Raw genomic sequence first — 19,586 nt, 5'->3', positions numbered from 1 at the left:
GCTCTTAGGAGCCGCGACACACACTTTGCGAAACAGTACCATCAACCATCAAGGGTTCCATGGAAAAGTCTCATACCCATCAAGGTTCCGCGAAAGCTTCTACGTTGGAAACCCCTGTTCTACAGCATAAATTTCCAACTGGGGTTCCGCGAGAGCTTCTTTGGTGTACCGCGGAATCAAACGTCACGGAAACCCTAAAAAATTCCGGAATTCCGAGATATAGCAGCTTATAAATAAAATCATTTTTTTTAAGTTACCGATGTTACAGCGATTATTTATTTTGAATTTTGATGGAATAGTGTCATGTGAACAAACCATTTGGATGAACAAAAATCTAACTGAGAGGCAGTAACTCCAGTAGCTCGTCGGTCAAAAACTGTGAAAATTTTAATCATGAAGAGAATTCAAGAGAATGAGATTGCTCTGCAACTTTTTTTTCTTCAAACCCTTCTTTTGTTCAATGTTTAAATCTCTTGGATTTTTTTAAAATATCGAATTTTAAAATCAGATGCTGGTTTCAACTCTATGAGACGGTAAGACATCATAATAGGCAATATTCCGATTGTATCTGGTAATCAACCGTGGAAACCATATAATTCGTCTTTATGGGCATTTAGTGATTTTAATGTTTGATTTACCTTTTTCTGTACGAATATGCATGTTTATGACGCTGATGAATGAACTTGAATTTGAATAAGTCATAAAAAGGATTGTTTCTTGGAAAATTTTCTCTTTTCTAGGAGTGAGGATTTTTGAACCTCAAAACTTGTGTGAACTTTACGGCACACCCTGAATGTTAGAGAAATATTGAAAGTAGCTTTAATAGTTCTAGTACATTAATTAGCTTTTACTACATACTGATGTAGTAAAAGCGTCAAGATACATAGAAACGCTGAATGTATCGAATAGCTTACGACAAAGAGCTTCTTCAAAAGTGCACCTTTGAATGGTATGAAATGGGTGCTGGAAAAATGCAAACACTTGTGATATAACATCTATTCTTTCTGCATTATTTCAATGTTCGCTTATGAAGACTTTTTAATTCAGATTTTTTTTTGTAATCATATTAGTACACAATCTCTATAGCGGTCATTTTCACCGCTACCGTTGTTATAGGTACAGCTTCGTCCAACTAAGGAACACAGAGCATTTGTACTCTAGGAATTCAAAAACCTCAAATAGAAGACCAATCTCAGTGTATTCGCATAGTCGCATAGCTTTCCGGTCAAAACGACCTTTTCCGCCGTTTTAGTGTTAAAGTGGCTCATAAATGTTCAGATAAGTATGTAAAAAAGACAATTGTGAATGAAAAAGAAAAATATACTATTACACAATTACAAAGTTTTTTTCTTGAGATGTTGAATTAACTTTTTTCTGTTCTGGAAAATAAAGTTCTTAAAAATACTACGTTAGGAGTGGTATATATGTCCATGATACCAGCATTCCATTCAAAAAGCACTTGAAAATACCTCCTAACAATATATTTGTGGTAAGATAACCAAAGGAATGATGGAAATCTTAACTAACCAGAATATGACACCAATATTTGATCATTTAGGTATTATCCATTATTTAACTTTCATTCTTGCCATTTTTACCCCTTTCTTGCCACTGGCCGAAATCCAACCCTGAGACATTGAAACCCATCTAGAGTATATTCTTGAATGAATTTTTAAACTGATATGAAATACAAAATTTTGAACTTGGGTGCTGTTACACGTACTGTGGTTCATTCTTCATTTCCTGTTCTTTGCTGAAAAGGGGAATTCGCAGATGGCCATAGGTCAAAGGTCAACACAAAAATACCTGAGAATGGAAAGAGATGAGAGGACCTAGATCCCCATCATCGTCCCTTAGTTGCCCCCTGTGGTTTCGGTCGCAAACACTATGTTTTTCGATTTGGCTGCAAATGTCCCGGTCGCAAATAAGACGACACAGCTAGAAGATCCCGACATACAACCGATAATCAACATCAAGGAATCCGCCAGGAGTAAACCAACATGGTAACCCATGCATATAGAGGCTGAAGCAATCATCTGTATGAAAAGATTCAAGAATTTAGGTCATTGGAAAGAGTACTCACAGTACTTATCATGGTATGGTCTTGATGTATGAAAAGATTCAAGAATTTAGGTCATTGGAAAGAGTACTCACAGTACTTATCATGGTATGGTCTTGATGTAAATGTTACATGACATCCATATCTCAACATACCAAGCAATGGCATGCTTTCCAAATTTGCATTTAATAAGCCTTATATGGTTCAATTCCCTTCAGGAAGACTGGGGCATTGCTTCTACTCACAGTGATAGAAATCTTATTTGCAATTCTCATGTGTTGTAAAATTTGCATAGATAGAGGTTTTAGAAGATACATTTTTATGTTTTCCAATAGTCAGGCTGTGCTGATAGCTCTTCAAAAGTTCGAAATCACCTCTCATGTGGTCTGGGAGTGTTACACTGCACTCTATAATTTATCCAACAACAACAGAGTCAAGCTTTGCTGGGTACCGGGTCATTCAGGTAACTCAGGTAATGAATTGGCTGACAAGCTGGCTAGAAGGGGTTCTGGGACTCCATTAATTGGTCCTGAGCCAGCTTTGAGCATTTTACGGGAATTGATCAGAAATACTGTTTTTAACTTATTCAGGAGAAAACAGTACCAAGATTGGCTGAACACTGATGGTCAGCAACAGGCAAAAGAGATAAATTGTGACTGCCCTAGTTTTAGGCAGAAGGAGATGATGAAGCTTAGCAAAAATGGTATTCGTAGAGCTGTTGGTCTGCTTACTTGCCACTACTCTTAAAAGGCATCTTAATGTCATGGGAGTTAGTAGTGGCTCAACCTGTAGAGGTTGTTTATATAAGAAAGAGACAGCTACTCACTTTCTTTGTGAATGTGAAATGTACTCTGCACACAGGTTTGAGCACATGGGTCGTCATTTGATTGAGCGATGGGAGCTTCAAGACATTCCTATTAGATCTTTGCTGAACTTTGCTTCAGATACAGGTCTGTATTAAAGAGGGGATAGTACAATAGACCTCTAGTCACAGTGCTAGGTTCTATGAAACCACCCACCCATAAGTCTAAGTCTAAACCAACATGGCAAGACATCAGTTGTTGGACTGGAAAAAGTCCAACGACTGGGATACTGTACCAAGATACTGGGTGCTGTACATAGGCGGAGATAGACTTGAATCTGGGGGGAGCACGATGATTACCATATCAATTCATAAATACACATATACATTAGATCAGTCGACTTTTCCTTTGATGCTGCCCCCCGTATCTCCGCCTATGGTGCTATGGGAATCCTTGGAGATGTGAGATGGCGTGTTGTATCACAAATGGGAGTCAGAGGACTGAAAGACATTCTGATGGCAACTCATCCTACCAAAGGGCTGTGTGAAAGAAGTTTTAAAAGAATTGCACAGAAGCCCAACCGGTGACCATTTCAGCATAACCAAGACTCTCCAGAAGGTCTGTGAGCGATTCAATTGGGACAAGTCCAGGACCAAAGTGGAAGAGTGGTGCAAGAATTGCGACACCTGTGCTGCTCACAAAGAACCTCCAGAACCCTTAATACCACAATGTTGAAGCACTGTTCGAAAGAATTGCAATGTGTAACATAACTTGTTTTTACATCTCAAATTCCATTTTTACCTTTCCCAATATAATTTCGTCAGACAGATGACAACAATGACAGGACAAACTATTTCATTTACTTAAGAGTTTTATTACAGCGTTAATCTTTAGAATTTACAACTAAAACAATTTAAGACTGCACAACATGCCTCAATTAATTTTTTTTAGAGTTTTAACATTAATATATCACAGATTCAAAACGTTCTCACCCAATCGGTCCATAGATTAAATTTTTTGGGATGTCACTATCACAAGAACAAACTTCTTGATTGATCCGTCTGACTTCCAGGTGGAAGTTCTGAAAGAAAGCTCCATAGGAACAGCATCTGAAGACGAAGTGGCTATGTCATTGCAAACCATACAAATATTCCATCATAAACGAGAGCCGACATCTCATAAATATTTCAACACGGGCAGAGGGATTTTTGACTGGAAGGTAAAGAGCATGATCAATGGATTGGATGACGGCGAGGCGACCAGCTAAAATATCAACTCATGGCTTCCGGAACGAGGCGGGGTGAAAACACCACAGGTGAAATAAAATGAAGTGCAATGACCAACAATCAACGTGTCTGTTCAGTTCACACTACCGGCATATAAGAGAAAATTTCCCATCTCACATCATCACCAGAACCAATCCTTATTAAAATTCATTGGCGCTAGAATCAATATAACGTTTTTGACAAATAAATTTGCATATTCACATGAATTTAGAATAATATTGTACAACTGTAATATTCAGCATCTGGCAACACAAAAAACTGTAAACATCAAAGACCTGGCCAGGGTTCACATTATTACACCTATTATAGATTGTATAAGCTCATGACATTAACCATGAGATGATCCTAGGCCCACCGATGGTGTGAAGGCAAAATATTGCAAAAACATGTATAATTATACTTGCAAAATATTATTTCTCAATGCAAAACATTGTCATCATAATTGTGTGGTCCCCACCTGTGAACCATGGGATCCAACTATTAATAATTCATGGGTACTCCTGACACATGGCACCATGGATGCTCTGGGACTGTTACCGGAACTGCCTCCCAAGTTCTTGCCATCGCAGGTGCTTATGGGAAGAGATATTTGAATCACCACAGACAGGATCAACATCGAAAAGATGAAGAACCGCTGCGATGCGAGGGCCACATCTCATGACTTCAAGGAAGGAGACCCAGTGAATAAATGGTGATTATTTATCATTGATATCATTTTTCACCTGTAAATATTTGGTAGCACATTTTTTTGTGAACCCCTTGAAATTTATGACAAACTTGGTGTGTTTGGGCTCCAACCTGATGCCAAAGGAGAAATGTAAAGATGGCACGTGAATCTTAGAGATCATTCTAGACAGTCTGTTTCACTTTTATGAGGTGGCGCTGCCAGAAGAGAACTAATGCAGTTGTTGAAATAGTATCAAGAAGACGAGACCCCTTATTGGTAGACTGCTCTTGTTATTTATCTATCGTGTTATGTAAATACAGTAAAACCTTTGTTAATGGACACCCCTTCAGATGTGGTCATTCCTCTTTTATGGCCAAATAATATTTTTCCCTATTATAATAAAAGCATGCATTTCAAACCCCTGATTAACTTTCACCTTCTCTTTTATGGACGAAGTTTTTTATCCCATCGATGGCCGCAAGAGAGAGGTTGTACTGTACATGCAAAAATAAATTGGTGACATCCTGCATTCTGTTTCATCCTCGTTTTATTTCAAGGACTTGTGAGAAAATTATCAGTAACTGTATGTAATTTGTTACATTAGTTCTTTTTATTATTTGCATCTCTATTAATAACTGCATCAGTTCTGTTTTTGTTCTCCTACATGTTTTTGGCTCCATTTCATATTTAAAAATATGTCTGTTATCATCCTGGTCATTGTCTTAACCGTGTATATACCAGAAAAATATGCATAAAAAATTATTTTAAAAAAAGCCATCAAGAAATCTTGTACTAAGCTACATGAGAAAAAACCGTAAAAAATTCCAATCAAACCAGTGCTGTTTTAAGGCATGGGCCCACCTGGGCACACCTCAAAAATGTGATCTGGTTGAAATTTGAGAATTTGCCAGGTAGGGTCTCAGAAAAAAATCACTTGGCCTGGGGCCCACGATACTCTTAAGACAACCCTGAATCAAACACAGAATAAGGAAATCATTGTTGCATGAATGTGATGCATTAAATTATATTGTGTTACAAAATTTGTGAAGCGTCGTGTCGTGGGTCACTCGTTGAACCTCTGTCACCAGATTCATCCCGTCGCGAGGATCTCTCCCGGGTTCTTTGCCGAGGACTTGAAGATGGATAGACACTCACCGAAACTAGAATTCGAGAACAAATAATTGGCTTTATTTACATGATTTTTATTTAGAACTGCTAAAACTAGAGCAGCCTTCCAAACATAGCCTTTCTCACTTCGAATTCTACTGTCCGAGTCCATTTAGAATCTTGTTCTTCTCTTCTAATGATTGCATGCCATGCATACCTTTCATAGCCTCTTCAAATTCTACCCTTTGTAACAATATATATTGCCTCGTGGGTACATTTTTGATTGGTGCTATCAGATCAATAGATCTCAAGAAATAACACTGATGTTCATGAGTCATCATGATGAATTGTCACATTCGCCTTTCTTGTGCATACATGTGGCAAGAAATTCAGTTCATTATATGCACATCAAAATCTACACTTATTTTTTGTTTGTATTTTCTCCTTGAAGGGAGATGAAAATTTTTTTTACACCTAAAAATTAAATAAGTTGAAATTTGAACTTGGTTTTTATTTAGTTTTTTTTGTGAATGAAAACTTCAATATAAAATTAATTTTCTAGGTAGTACTGGTAGCAAGAGACAATGGCCTGCCAATATTTTATGAAACACTAAGTTTTTTGACTGTAACCCTGAAGGATGTCAACGATAATTATCCAGAGTTTCCCAGAACTCAGGTGCCATAAAAAATCTGCAAAAAATCAGTTTTTATATCTCTTATTCAAATAAATTTAGTAAAATGAATCCAAATCAGAATTCATATTGGTTATTTTTTTTTAACAGGGAACAAACCCATTTATATTTACATTGAAAGAAAATCTTCCAAGAGGTCATGTCATAGGAAGAATATCTGCTGAGGACAAAGATGAAGGAGATAATGCACTTATATACTATTACATTATTGGTAAGATTTTGTCTCAATTGATACCTTGATGATTTTTCTCTTATTTATTTTTGCATCATTTTTCTTCACAATGTATTTGATGAGTGTTAATATATTTTTCACAGATGGTAACTATGGGGGCTTTTTCATGATGGAGAAAACAACAGGGTTGATAAAATCAAATACATCATATGATCGTGAGACAAGAGCTGTATATGAAATAGTCATTAAGGCCACTAGCAATCCAGATTTTACTGTGTATGAGGTAATGCATTTAGTTTGTATAATAATTTGAGATTCTGTTATAAAAGAAAATTAGAATTGATAGAGATATTAAAGTGTTAAGATGATTTTATTATGCTCTTGCCAAGCTGTATAGAACTACTAAACTACGCATGCACCTTGTGAACATATCTGAGGTCATCAAAACCTCTGCTTACATCAACGAATAATATAGACCAAATCATTGCCATTGTTCCAATGCCTGATCAGCTCATCCATCATTGCTTTGACAGCCATCTCTGAGAGCCATCTTCAGATCTACCTTGGCAGAACCCAAACTGGTTGGGACCCCACCAGTTTGCTATCTTGAAATAAAGTTTATTCTCTGCATCAGGAGCTTCTCTAGCACCTTCCCGATACGAGAAAGGAACAAGACTGGCCAATATGAGCGCAAGTCCAATGGTTCCTTTCTCTTTGTGAATAGTAGAAGTTTGGCCTTCTTGAAAGCTCTTGAGTAGACAAGGTTTGAAAACCTGTTGAACCAGGTAGTCAAGGGCCCCAAAGCAGAATGTGGTGAAATCTGCGATGTACGTCGCAGAACAATTACCTCTACTGCAGAACAATTTGGAAGAGTTTTAAGAAAAAGTGCAAAAAACACTATTACATGGATGGGGATTTTTACCGCAGAACATTTCCAGTCAGCTGAGGGCTCGTCGCAGAACAGTACTAAACATTCTGCTTTGGGGGTCAAGGGTTGTCTGGTCTGGTTTGTTACAGTACCTTTACGATCCTGTTACTTATTCCATCTATGCCAGCACTACACACCGCTCAATGTGATTGCATCTGGACTTATAGTCCATTTCAGGTTAACTTTGCAGTGAAGGGGAAGCTACGAGGGAACCGCATCACTCGTTGCTATGGGAATGAAAGCCTCTTAACCAAATGTATCGACGCGCAGCCTTGGTAAAGTATGGCAGATTCTTGCCAATCTCACTAAGAAAATTTTAATGCGTGTAAAAAAAATTACACAATAAGTTAGTAATAATTATAAATGTAAAAAGAACACTGCCATTATTTTCAGAAATTAAAGTTAGGTTTTGAAATCATTTGTTTTGTTTTCTTGATTGAAAAGTGTTTTAAAATTTAGAAAAAATAATTTTCTCATATCAGCGTGTCACTTACGTGCTGTCATTGATATGCCGTAAGTAACGCTGAAATTTACTTATAAAAATAATTCCAAACTATAATATGAAAGCAATGTATAATTTTAAAACACTTTATATTAACCATAGCTCTCAAAAACTTGGGGATTTTTTATTTTTTTAAATTTTATATGGAAAAAATGAATGTTAAATAAAATTTTTGATGCCAATAAAAAAATTAATTAAGAACAAGCAGATTAACTCTGTTTTCATGTGTAAACGCAGGATACTTCTAGGATATCGCGCCAGAATGTTGTTGCCGTTGCTATGGATTTTTGATAATGGTAACCAATATTTTTTCTAATTTAAAAATTTTAAATTAATAAACATCAGTTCAAAACGATATTTTTTCAGTATTTTTTCAAAATCCTAGAAAAAATTGAAATATTCTGTATAAAGGATCATCGTAAACCTCCGATATAAGGGAACTATCTTTTGCGGCAAAGCAATACACACTCTGTCTTTCTCTTCACTGCAAAGTTAACCTGAAACAGACTATAAAAGTTTCTGATAACAATAACCGATTGATAACTATGTCTGAAAAAATTTCCATTTCAAGTACGATGGAAAGATGGTTCAGTACCATACATGGAAACAGGTCAACTCAGTTTTTCTTTCCCACATTGTGCCATTTTTTCCTTATTGTTCTAAAACAGAATTTTTATCTTTTAACTGAAATTATTCTTTTTTTTTATTTAGCCATTTTGAGGAGTTCGAATGGGACTGTCTAATGTGTATAGTATTACAAATCATGATACTTTTCATAATGGATGGTATGTTCCATAGATTCTCTTGTGAAAGTCTCTTGGCTGTGGAAGTGTAAATTTGATGAGTTGAAAGAAACTGACTATGAAGTGAAGATAAGGACTTTTTTCAACCTTACACATGCCTTCACTATGGGGAAAAAATTTCAAAAGTAGCACTACACATACATGGATCATAGCAACTATTATGGTCTTAGGTTAGAGTTATTAGAGTGATTAGGTTATTGTGTAAAAACCGAGTATGGAAATTTTTGTCAATAAAGAAGCCTTTCGACCTCTTACATAGTCATGATAACCTATAGGGAAAAAATTAATCTGATTCAACATTTGTTTCAAAATATGCAAAAAGAAAAAACTTTTGACAGAAAAAAAGTTAATAACATAATTTAAAGTGCTGATAATTTTTTTCAGAATTCCTTCCATGTGGTATTGATCTATTCCATACTTTGTGAAAGAAGTCACAATACCTAAATGATAACAATATTCATTATGCTAATAAACAGTGTCTAGCATGTATTGTGTTATTGATCAAGTTTTCACTCCAATCCCTTTATAACAATACATACTTTTTGCTTTGCAAAATATCAGTCACAATTTCACCATATATCAGTGTGCTGGAAGTGAAGGGCACTATGTCAATTTTCTTGTATATTGGAATAATGCTTTTAATTTGCAGTACTTTTACACTATTCAGGGACATTATAGGACATTAAGCCCTCTTTCAATGAATAACAGATATTCACTTTAAAAAATAAGTGAGCTCCATAGAAAGACATTCTAAACACACTTTAAATGCCTCTACTGTAGAATTTCCCTTTTGTGACATGGTGTCCCTCTACATTTGGCATACATATATATACAGAGTAATTCCGAAAAACATTGCCAAACTATGCAATTTCACTTCTACTTTGTCATGATCCCTTACCATCAATATAAATAGTAAAAAAATGAGAAAGAAATGCAGCAGCTTATCGCAATGCAAATGTATTGGAATATTTGTAAATCAATAAATGATATAGCAAGTGCCCGGCTTCGTTGGGCACCTTTAGTGTCGACTTGATGAACTTGAACCGCATTTAATTAAATCAGAAAGAAAATGTTATTTTTTTATAACGTTCCCCCACCATCCGTTATTAATATTATTTTGCCAAGCAGGTTTAAATCCCTAGCAGACAAAGAAGACAATATACCTAATCCAGTTGGAGTAGGCAAAAAGCACAGAGAAAATAAAGGTTTCCAAGGTGCCACATTTGGCGACTTTCTGAAGGGTATCTGAAGTCCATGGCACCCTTGCTTTGAACATGTGTCACACAGCAACTCCCTATAGCTGCTGTAGATGGCGTTTGCGCCTGTATGTTCCTGTGTGATATTTGATTGTTATGGCATGTCTGAATTGCCCTTTTAGTTTGGCTGTTTTTCTGAATCACTCTGTACTTGTACTGTACTCTTGTTTTCATGAATTAAGTAATATTATTGTCTTGAATTAAGCAATATTATTGTCTTGAATTAAGCAATATTATTGTCTTGAATTAAGCAATATTATTGTCTTGAATTAAGCAATATTATTGTCTTGAATTAAGCAATATTATTGTCTTGAATTAAGCAATATTATTGTCTTGAATTAAGCAATATTATTGTCTTGAATTAAGCAATATTATTGTCTTGAATTAAGCAATATTATTGTCTTGAATTAAGCAATATTATTGTCTTGAATTGTAAATTACTTTATTCTTTTGAAGTTGAGTGAGGATCCTGGGTTTTCAGCAAAGCAGCGAAGTTATCATGAAGAAGATTTATCTCTTGCATTAGTTCGTATCATTATTGCTGATGTTAATGATAATCCTCCTGTGTTTACACATGAGCCTTATAATAAAGGTGAGTTGTGTTTGAAAAAAGAGCAAAACTCATTTCTATTTTTTTAATTAACATTCAGACTTGTATGAAAAATTTTTGGGTTTGAGACAAAGTAAAAATTGTCTTATCTGAATGTTTTTCTAATGCCCTTAATAACATCTTCTCAATTGTTATTTCTTATTTGAAGGAATTAAAAAATCAACTCAACCTGGAGATATAATTTTATCAGTTACAGCAGTTGATTTGGATGAAGGAAAGAACGCAGAGTTTGAGTATATTATTGAAAATGTAAGACTGTATCGTCCTGGGGCAGTTGGCAGTGTGAGACCAGTTCCATCTCCATTCAATATTACAAATACTGGACATCTTGTTTCATTGCAGTTGATGAGCAGATATGACCACTCACGATTTGTGATCACTGTTATTGCAAAAGAAAAAACTGAACCATTCAGAATTGCAAGATCATCAATTAAAGTATGATATTATTTTCTAACTTATGTAATTTGGCTTATAAATTTTTCAAATTATCAGTCATTTAAATTTGAAAAAATTCTGATTGAAAAATTGTTTATCCTTTTTTTTTGTCTATGTTATCGCCCATAGCCATATACAATTAATATATACAATTGAATGTTAATATACACAGGCCTTGAAGTGAAAATTTGAAAAAAAGAGTAGGAAAACCATTGACAAAAAATAGGAAAAAAATAGGAGGGAAAAACTGAATTCCCAAATTATCGTGGCATTTAAAAATGTTGTGCCATTGAGATTCACACCTTATATATTTTAATTATAGTATTATCTATTGATATTTTAAGAAACTCAAATTAGTTCCCTCTGTCTCTAACGAATTTAAAAATCTTTCATTTCCACAGAATGTGGGATCAAAAACAATGTAAATAGCAAAACTGAAAACAAATTAATGAAATTTCTACTGCTACTTTATAAGTTCAATTAATGATTGCGATCCATTTTTCCCCGTGCTTTTCAGAGAAAGAAAAAAAACCTGTCTAGGTGCCATAGAAATGTAGCACACGCATGCTTAACCCATTGCCCATGGGCCGAATGTGGCCCCGGAGTCATCTGTTGTGGCCCTCAGCTTCAAACCTAATTTTGCAAAAAATGAACTAAGTGACACATTTCCAGATCGTTCAAGAGAACCTGCAGCAGTTTCAGGTCATTCAAGTGGCTCGCGTTACAGTTCCAAATTACTCAAATTACCCGAGTCGCTGTTCCACTTCACTTACGTGATCTGTGGCACATTCCTAGATCACTAGAGTAACCTGCGATATTGTTCATCTACACTTAAGTGACTCATGGCAGAGTTCTAGACCACTCAAGTGACCCATGTATATTTACACATCATTCAAGTAACCTGCACCACATTTACATGTCATTCAAGTGACCCGCGGGATCACTGCAGCACAGTTGCAGAGCACTCAAGCGACCCATGAAACTTTTAAAGATCACTCAAGTAACCTGCGCCACAGTTCCACATTCTTTAAGTGTGCTGCGGCACATTTCTTGATCATTTAGCTGACCCGTGGAAAATTTACAGGTCACTGTGGCACAGTTTCAGAGTACTCAATTGACCCAGAAATATTTTCTGGCCAGCTTCAGTGACCCACGACACATTTCAAAATCAATGAAATAGCCCACACTCTACTGAATGTTGGAGTTACACTACATCCGAAGGATACAAAGATTAGAATGGCCTGCATATGTTCATGAATGTCTGGTTTTTCCAAAGACACACATTTTCTTAAAACACACATGCTAACCTGTGGCCCTCTGAGTTATCTCATGTGGTTCAGGACAAATAACAAAACTACACAAGTGGCCCACAAACGATCATCAAATCATTTAAGGGGGGACACATTTCCAGATTACTTCAGTGGCTTGTGGCAGATTTCCAGATCATTTAAGCTGCCAACTGCATATATCCTGATCACCTAAGTGACCTGAAGCACATTTCCAGATCACTTAAGCGACCAGCGGCAACCCCCCCCCCCCATATTTCACTTAAGTGACACGTAGTTGTTTTGCAGGTTACTTTAAGTGGCTGGAGGCACATTTGATCATTTGAGTGGCCCTCTGCATGCTTCGAAATCACTTGAGTCGCTCGCAGCACACAGATCACCTAATGGTCTGCGATACATTACCACTTCAAGTGGCAAAATGCATTTTTTTTATATATTATTTTAGTGGCGCTCTTAACACATTTCCAGACCACTAAAGTGGCCTTCTACACGCTTTCAGATCATTCAAGTGATTTGTGGCACATTTCCAGATGTGTTACGCTGCACACTTTCAGACCATCTGAATGACTCGCAGCGCATTTCAACTTAACTCAACCTTTTGAAGAGTGTGGGGACCACTTCATTGATTTGAAAACATGCCGCGGGCCACTTGATTAAGTGATCTAGAACAGCACCACAGGCTATTTGTGTGATCTGTAAATGTGCCGCGAATCACTCCAGCAATCTGGGAATGTACAGTGGGCTACTTGAGTGATTGAGAAATTCGCCTCGGGCCGCTCAGTTGAAGAAAGAATTTGCCGCGAGCCACTTGATTGATCTGGAAAAATGCTGCAGGTCATTTAAATGAGGTACAGATGTGCCGCAAGCCACTTAATTTATTTGTAAGTCTACCGGGCCACTTGAGGCAGCCCATATTTAGGCCATGGGTTGAGCACACGTATGCTTTAAAATAAGGGGCCGTTTGAGTATTATGTCAGCAAATTTTTAGCTATTTTTGTCAGAAAAAGTCAGCAAAACTATGACCCTCCCCGTCAGCAAAATTTCGTCAGCGCTCTGACCCCTTCCTTCTAACGCATATTGGTGAGATCAGAAACGTACGCGGGTGGAATCTGGGTTGGGGGCTCGTGTCTCTTCTTCCCCCCCCCCCACAGACAATCGATCAAAAATTTATTTTTTAATGCAAGAAAATATTTTTTAAAAGAATTAAAATTTCGAAAGAAAATATCTTTATATGTTATTATACTGTACAATCAATTTTTCAATGCTATTTGAAGGTTAAAAACTCAAAATTGCTCAAGAAATTCATTGCGCCCCTACCTCTGAGCCCTTGGTAATCCTTGACCCGTGATAAACATTTGGCCTGTGCGGACCAAATGTGGTTATGCTGGGGTTATGCTGTGGCCTGTCTTTGTAAAAATGCACCAAGTGGCAAATTTACAGATCACTTAAGTAATCCGTCGCACTATTCCAGACCATTTAAGGGATCTGTGGCACATTTAGAGATCCCTTGAGTGACATGTGACACAATTTTAGAGCATTGGTGCGGCCACCAGTGCAGTTCTACATCAGTTAAGTCATCCGCAGCATAATCACTTGTATGATGCTGGCACAGGTTCAGAGCACTCAAGCAGCCTGCGACACATTTCCAGATCACTTGGATCCGCTAAGTATTTAGGAGACCACTAAAGTGGCTCTGTAGGGAACTCAATAGGGAGAATGTTAGTTCACAGGTGCCTACAAACTAGTGAAAAGTATTATTCATTTTTCGCGCACCGAGTAAGACGCCATTAAGAATATTTCATGTTTTTATAATTTTATAAAAGGGTGGTTGATGACGTATAAGCATCATCCAAACCCCCCCCCCCCTCCCCCGGTCATCAAAAGCCAGCGAATCGGAAATCCCCCCCCCCATCGATGCTGACACTGATGTAATACTTGAATGACCCCCTATCATAAAGATACCCGAAAGTTATTTTCTGAAGGTTAAAAAAAGTGGGTTCCGTCTTCCCCCCCCCTTCCTGTAAAACCAGACGTGTCCCGGGCTCTGTCATATAAAGAAGGTTTTTTGTGCCGCGCACAACGTGAACCACCCAGCGCGACACGCCGTCCATTCACCAATAAGAAAAGCAGCATGACTGTTTTCCTACAGAGCGCAATACGGCTCACAACAGCGCTTTACGTCGGGCGTGATTTGCGAACTGTTTCTGGAGGAGTCAAATGCATCGTGGGCATAGAACATTCGAAGCAAGTTCTTTACCTACCGAGCCTAAGGCGACCACAGATGGATGGAACCTTCATTTCCCACCCAACTCCACTGGTTGGAAATTACAGTATGGCGATATATGACCAGAGTTGGTGTGCGGTGTAGTAGCCCATCCTTCTGGGGGCCATGGTCGAAAATGTTTTATATGAGCAGTGTTCGGCTTCAGCTTGATGCATGGAACACTGATTATTAAAAAAAGGCTGGGAAAAATCCCTTCTGCAGGATAAAAAATATATTTTTTGTATTAAAATAATGTGCCGTAAGTGCTCGAGCAGCCGGGCCATCTTAGGAGCATCACAGGCTTTCCCGGACCAAGTGATTTTTCTGAGGCCCTACCACGTAAATTCTGGAAAATTTCAACCAGATCTTATTCTTATTTTTGTGAATCTAATGCGACAATGCCTTAAGACAACACTGTCCAACAGCTGGTGTTTATGCAGGTTATGCTGGTGTTATGCCGCTGTGGTGGTCGAGTGGTTATAGTGACGGACTCGCGATGCAAGGATCCGAGTTCGAACCCCACAGTGGTGGTCTGCTGAAGTTGGTTTTCTGTAGTTCCCAACTTCATGGCACAAATGCGAGCCGATCTCCCCATTAAAAAGTCTCGCCACAGAGAGCAACAGTCCTACAACGATAAATCATTCAATCATAAACACTTCACTCATAGTTAGAAAAACTGGTGGCAGATGGCAGCGCTACACATAACAAGCATTACAGAGAAACAAAAAACTTCACGTCAGGTTTCACTACACGTACACGCACATTCTCGCATGTACCGATTCGTTGGGGGTTCTGCGGGCAGGGGGGGTGTGTACACCACACATGCGGGGTGCATGTGTGGTGTAGCAGTAGTAGGTAGGGCCTCCAAAAAATGGTTCGGGGATCCATGATGTTCTTAAGTCAGCCACCTCGTTGGGCAATTTGCCTGTTGTGGCGTGGTATTTGTATTTGTATTTGTATAATAACAAAAACACTGCGATGACGACGTTATCGAGAGCACTGCCGTGGCGCTTTTAGTGAAATATCTAGGAGGCCAAAATAGCACTAAAGACGCCAAACAGGAAAGAGCCGTTGCTAATGCACTTTTCTCGATGAGCAGTTGCTTTACCTAAAAGTAAATAATAGAATCATCCGACGTGACGTACCCAGTGTTCTTCTCGTGATCGGTGGACTATACTTCCGCCACGACTTGCACCAGCCTGTGATACACTGTGACATTTTCTTTTTTGGCCACCCAGTCAGTGCATATGAACTTCTGTTTCAACAAAGCCAGATGCCGTACTAATCAAACATTCTTGTTCCTTGATTCTATATTTGTCAATACTGGGTTTTATTTCTGCATTAGCCATTACCAGGTGTGCGAATTTATTCTATTTTGATCTTATTTTTTTCCTGTCAGCGAAATTTTTCACCGGTCCACAAGATGTGAGAAGGTTTAAAAATCTGTTGTACATTTTATCATAAGAAATGTTTTAATAAATCATACCATTTTGAATTACTGAATGGATAGAATGCCATGGTGCCACAGAACACAATTTGGAAACCACTGGTACAGCAAATCTAAGCCTTTTGTTCTCTGCGGACCTAGAAAATATATCCGTGAAGAGCAGTGGCCTTTACCCTTTTTTTCGATCCCGCACCCCCAAATGCAATATGACTTTCCTTCCTTCACCTCCGTGAATAATGTTTTCTATTCTTTATTTTTTTCTGCAATCACTTACATTGATTATGTGCATTAATCAATTTTTATAAACTCTTTTTACTTATTATTCAATTTCTTTTTCGGCGACTATTAACCTTTTTTTGTGGCTTCTTTTTTTTCAGTAAATTCAGAAACTAAACTAAAAAAAGTTACTTTTTTTATAACATTTTGCAAAATTTGGAAAAAAGTTCCAATGAATTGTTCGTTACTTGTTGATTCCAGCTGGTACAACAATATACAGGGTGTCCTTTTAGTCTATTCCTATCTCTGCCCTTATCTCATCAAGCGTTCATGGTAAAGAAATGGTTTCAATTTTAAAAATGCTCAAAATGTATTGAAAAAAAATCACCCTGTACCAATTTTAAGAATGAAATTAAGAACCACTACTGTAGAGTTATTGCCATTATACTGGGAGGCAGTTTACTTAGACTAAGGCCATTTCCAAACAAGATTTGAAAAAAATATCGTAGAAGAGGGACTTATCGGGGTACTGAGTATCGTTGTTGTGAGGTATCACATTAAAATATTGTTGGTATGAAACAGTACCCCTGGGTATGAGAAACAGAATACACTATTACAAAGGTAATAATACTATAAAGTAGTTAAGATGAAAGGCAACTCACTGAAGTATAAAATCTGCTTCCTTTCATTAAGAATCCATATGCAATTTCTCACGCAGAGCAGCAAGGAGAAAACATTTTTTCTCCTTGCTGCTCTGCGTGAGAATTTCCCATAGTAGCCAGTTACCAATAATAAACACTGACGGTGAATATATATCATATGGACATGAAAAACACGCGCATTTTAAGCAAAGGCAAGTAAAACTATTATCGCCTTTTCTAACTTATCTCAAAACTGCTTGTCATTGGACAGAGAAAATTCAGGGGGGGGGGGATCACCAGGAAGGCCAAAATTTATCGAACATGTGGGAACATGGGTAGAATAGAACAAGCAATTTCTGAACTATAGTTGTTTATTTTCCCGCCATATGGTCACCACCGAATTCGGAGGCTGATGGAATAAAAAGGTTTTGGAAGACTGGCCTGGAGCAAGGTCTATCCTGTCTTTCTTTTTTATTGTTTAGTTTTAGAGAACAGTCTTTTGCGGCAACATTTCTAGGGTTCTCAATGACGGATGAGTAATAAAAGCGAGGGCATATGTACAAAGTATAACAATTTCATTTTTTTCCTCCTCATTATACTTTTTACGAAGAAAGTTCACACCTCTCTCTTCCCCCAATCTGGTCCTTTCATGTACAGCCCAATCTGTGTTTTGAATTACTGTAGGTTGAACTGCTGGACAATGGCCATTCCAAAGCAGTGGGGCTGCTGCTTAATTGCTATTGCCATGACTGGAAGGAAGCATCAGGTTTTGTCTGGCTCTAGTTTGAACTAATGAAAGCGCTCTGAGAGCAACCACAGAGACACGTTGGGGTAAGGGGGTGGTTTCAGGAAATGGAAAGAAGATACAAAACTACAACACAAAGTGGGGGTGTCACCCCTGCTCACAAAAACGCGCTAGGGCAAATCCGCATAAGAGCGGCTTTGCGCTAGGGATAAAGAGGGAGATAAGTAGACACTGTGTGACCGTTTTTGAATAGAAATGGTTGGCAAGATTTACATTGAGAAACTCTTGTCTTTTTGTGGCACACTATTTTATTTATTTATTTACAATAACCCTAGAAGGCATGAAATGCACTTATACTGGAAGGAAAAAAAAAAATAATAATAGTCAGTACGGGAAGCACTTCGCATACGGAGTCAGGTCGAAATCCCTAATAGCGGAAGCAAATCTTGCGTAGGAGGCACATACAAGTTCTGATGGAAGACTGTTCCATATTCTTGCCACACGGCATCTATATCTGTGGAAAAAGCAATCCCTACTAGCCGTTGGTATTCTTATTTGGAAGCGATGCCTACGTAGGTTAACTCGCCTGTCTATGATCTCAAAAAAAGGCTCTCTCAATGCTAGATAAACAATTTGGTGGACTAGTTTGTAGCACATCTTCAGATCTGCAGTGATTCTACACCATTCCAGCAAGTGTAAACCCAGAAATTGAAGTCTCTGGCAATAAGATAGACCGCTCATGCCAGGTCGTTTAGTAAACGACCTCTGTGGCTTTTCGAGAAGCTTTATGTCCTTGATTTTGTAAGGGCTCCATACTTGCGAACAGAACTCCAGAGTCGGCCAAACATACACACAGAAAGCATATGACAACCTATGCGCATCACACTTACGGTATGCCGTACATAACATATGAAATTCTATTAGCTTTGCAGACTTTGCCATGATAATGATCAGTGAAATCCAGAATGCAGCTCATTGCAATACCTAAATCCATGCATGTATCCAATTGCTGTAACGTTTCATTACCTAGTTGGTAATATTCAGAATCGGTGCGTCTACCTAAATGCATTGATCCACTTTTTGATGATGAAATAGGTAGCTTATACTGACAACTCCACTGGAAAAGTTGTTGGCATGCAGTTCTTAGGCCCCTAGTGTTTTCCACTGGAGAGAATAACTTAATGTCTTCAGCGAAAGAGATGGGTGACACAGATTAAGTAATATCGTAAGTGTACAAAGTAAATAAGATCAGACCTAACGCCGATCCCTGGATGACTCCGCTTGGCACCTGACATTCTTTAAACATCACGCTGGCTACGCGAACCTGATGAACTCTGTCTGATAGCAGCTCTTGAATTATCCTCACAACTTTATCCGGAACCCCCATGCAAGCTAGCTTCCTCAGTAGTAACAATCTGTCTACTTTATCAAATGCGTTTTGGAAATTGACGTAAATTACATCAATCTCTTGTCCATAGTCTATAGCATTCTCCCTTACATCATGACAAATCAACTGCTGCACTGGTAATGAGCGGCCAGGAATGAAGCCAAACTGAACTGAGGGGATTAAGCCCATCTCGTCGGCAAATGGAAGTAACTGATTGACGATGCATCTCTCGAAAATTTTGCAGGATATATCAGTTAACGATATCTGGCGATAATTATTCA

General features: G+C 37.9%; 1 protein-coding gene across 3 annotated transcripts in view; it reads left to right on the top strand.

Annotated features, from left to right (window-relative positions):
• Nucleotides 1-19,586, top strand: part of Cad87A (cadherin 87A) — a 672,761-nt gene that overhangs the window by 468,667 nt on the left and 184,508 nt on the right. For all 3 annotated transcript variants that reach the window (XM_089252829.1, XM_089252827.1, XM_089252828.1), the window contains 5 exons: nt 6,485-6,598; nt 6,705-6,825; nt 6,930-7,069; nt 10,732-10,867; nt 11,034-11,320. In XM_089252829.1, coding sequence (XP_089108955.1) covers nt 6,485-6,598; nt 6,705-6,825; nt 6,930-7,069; nt 10,732-10,867; nt 11,034-11,320 — 798 coding nt within the window. The remainder of the gene's footprint in view (nt 1-6,484; nt 6,599-6,704; nt 6,826-6,929; nt 7,070-10,731; nt 10,868-11,033; nt 11,321-19,586) is intronic.

Source organism: Pholcus phalangioides, unplaced genomic scaffold (assembly GCF_987345545.1).
Source record: "Pholcus phalangioides strain wild (caught in Gottingen) unplaced genomic scaffold, Ppha-v1.0 ptg000031l_1, whole genome shotgun sequence".
Classification (NCBI taxonomy): Eukaryota; Metazoa; Arthropoda; class Arachnida; order Araneae; family Pholcidae; genus Pholcus; species Pholcus phalangioides.
The sequence above is the reverse complement of the archived record's forward strand: the minus strand, read 5'-3'. Positions and strand labels throughout refer to the sequence as shown.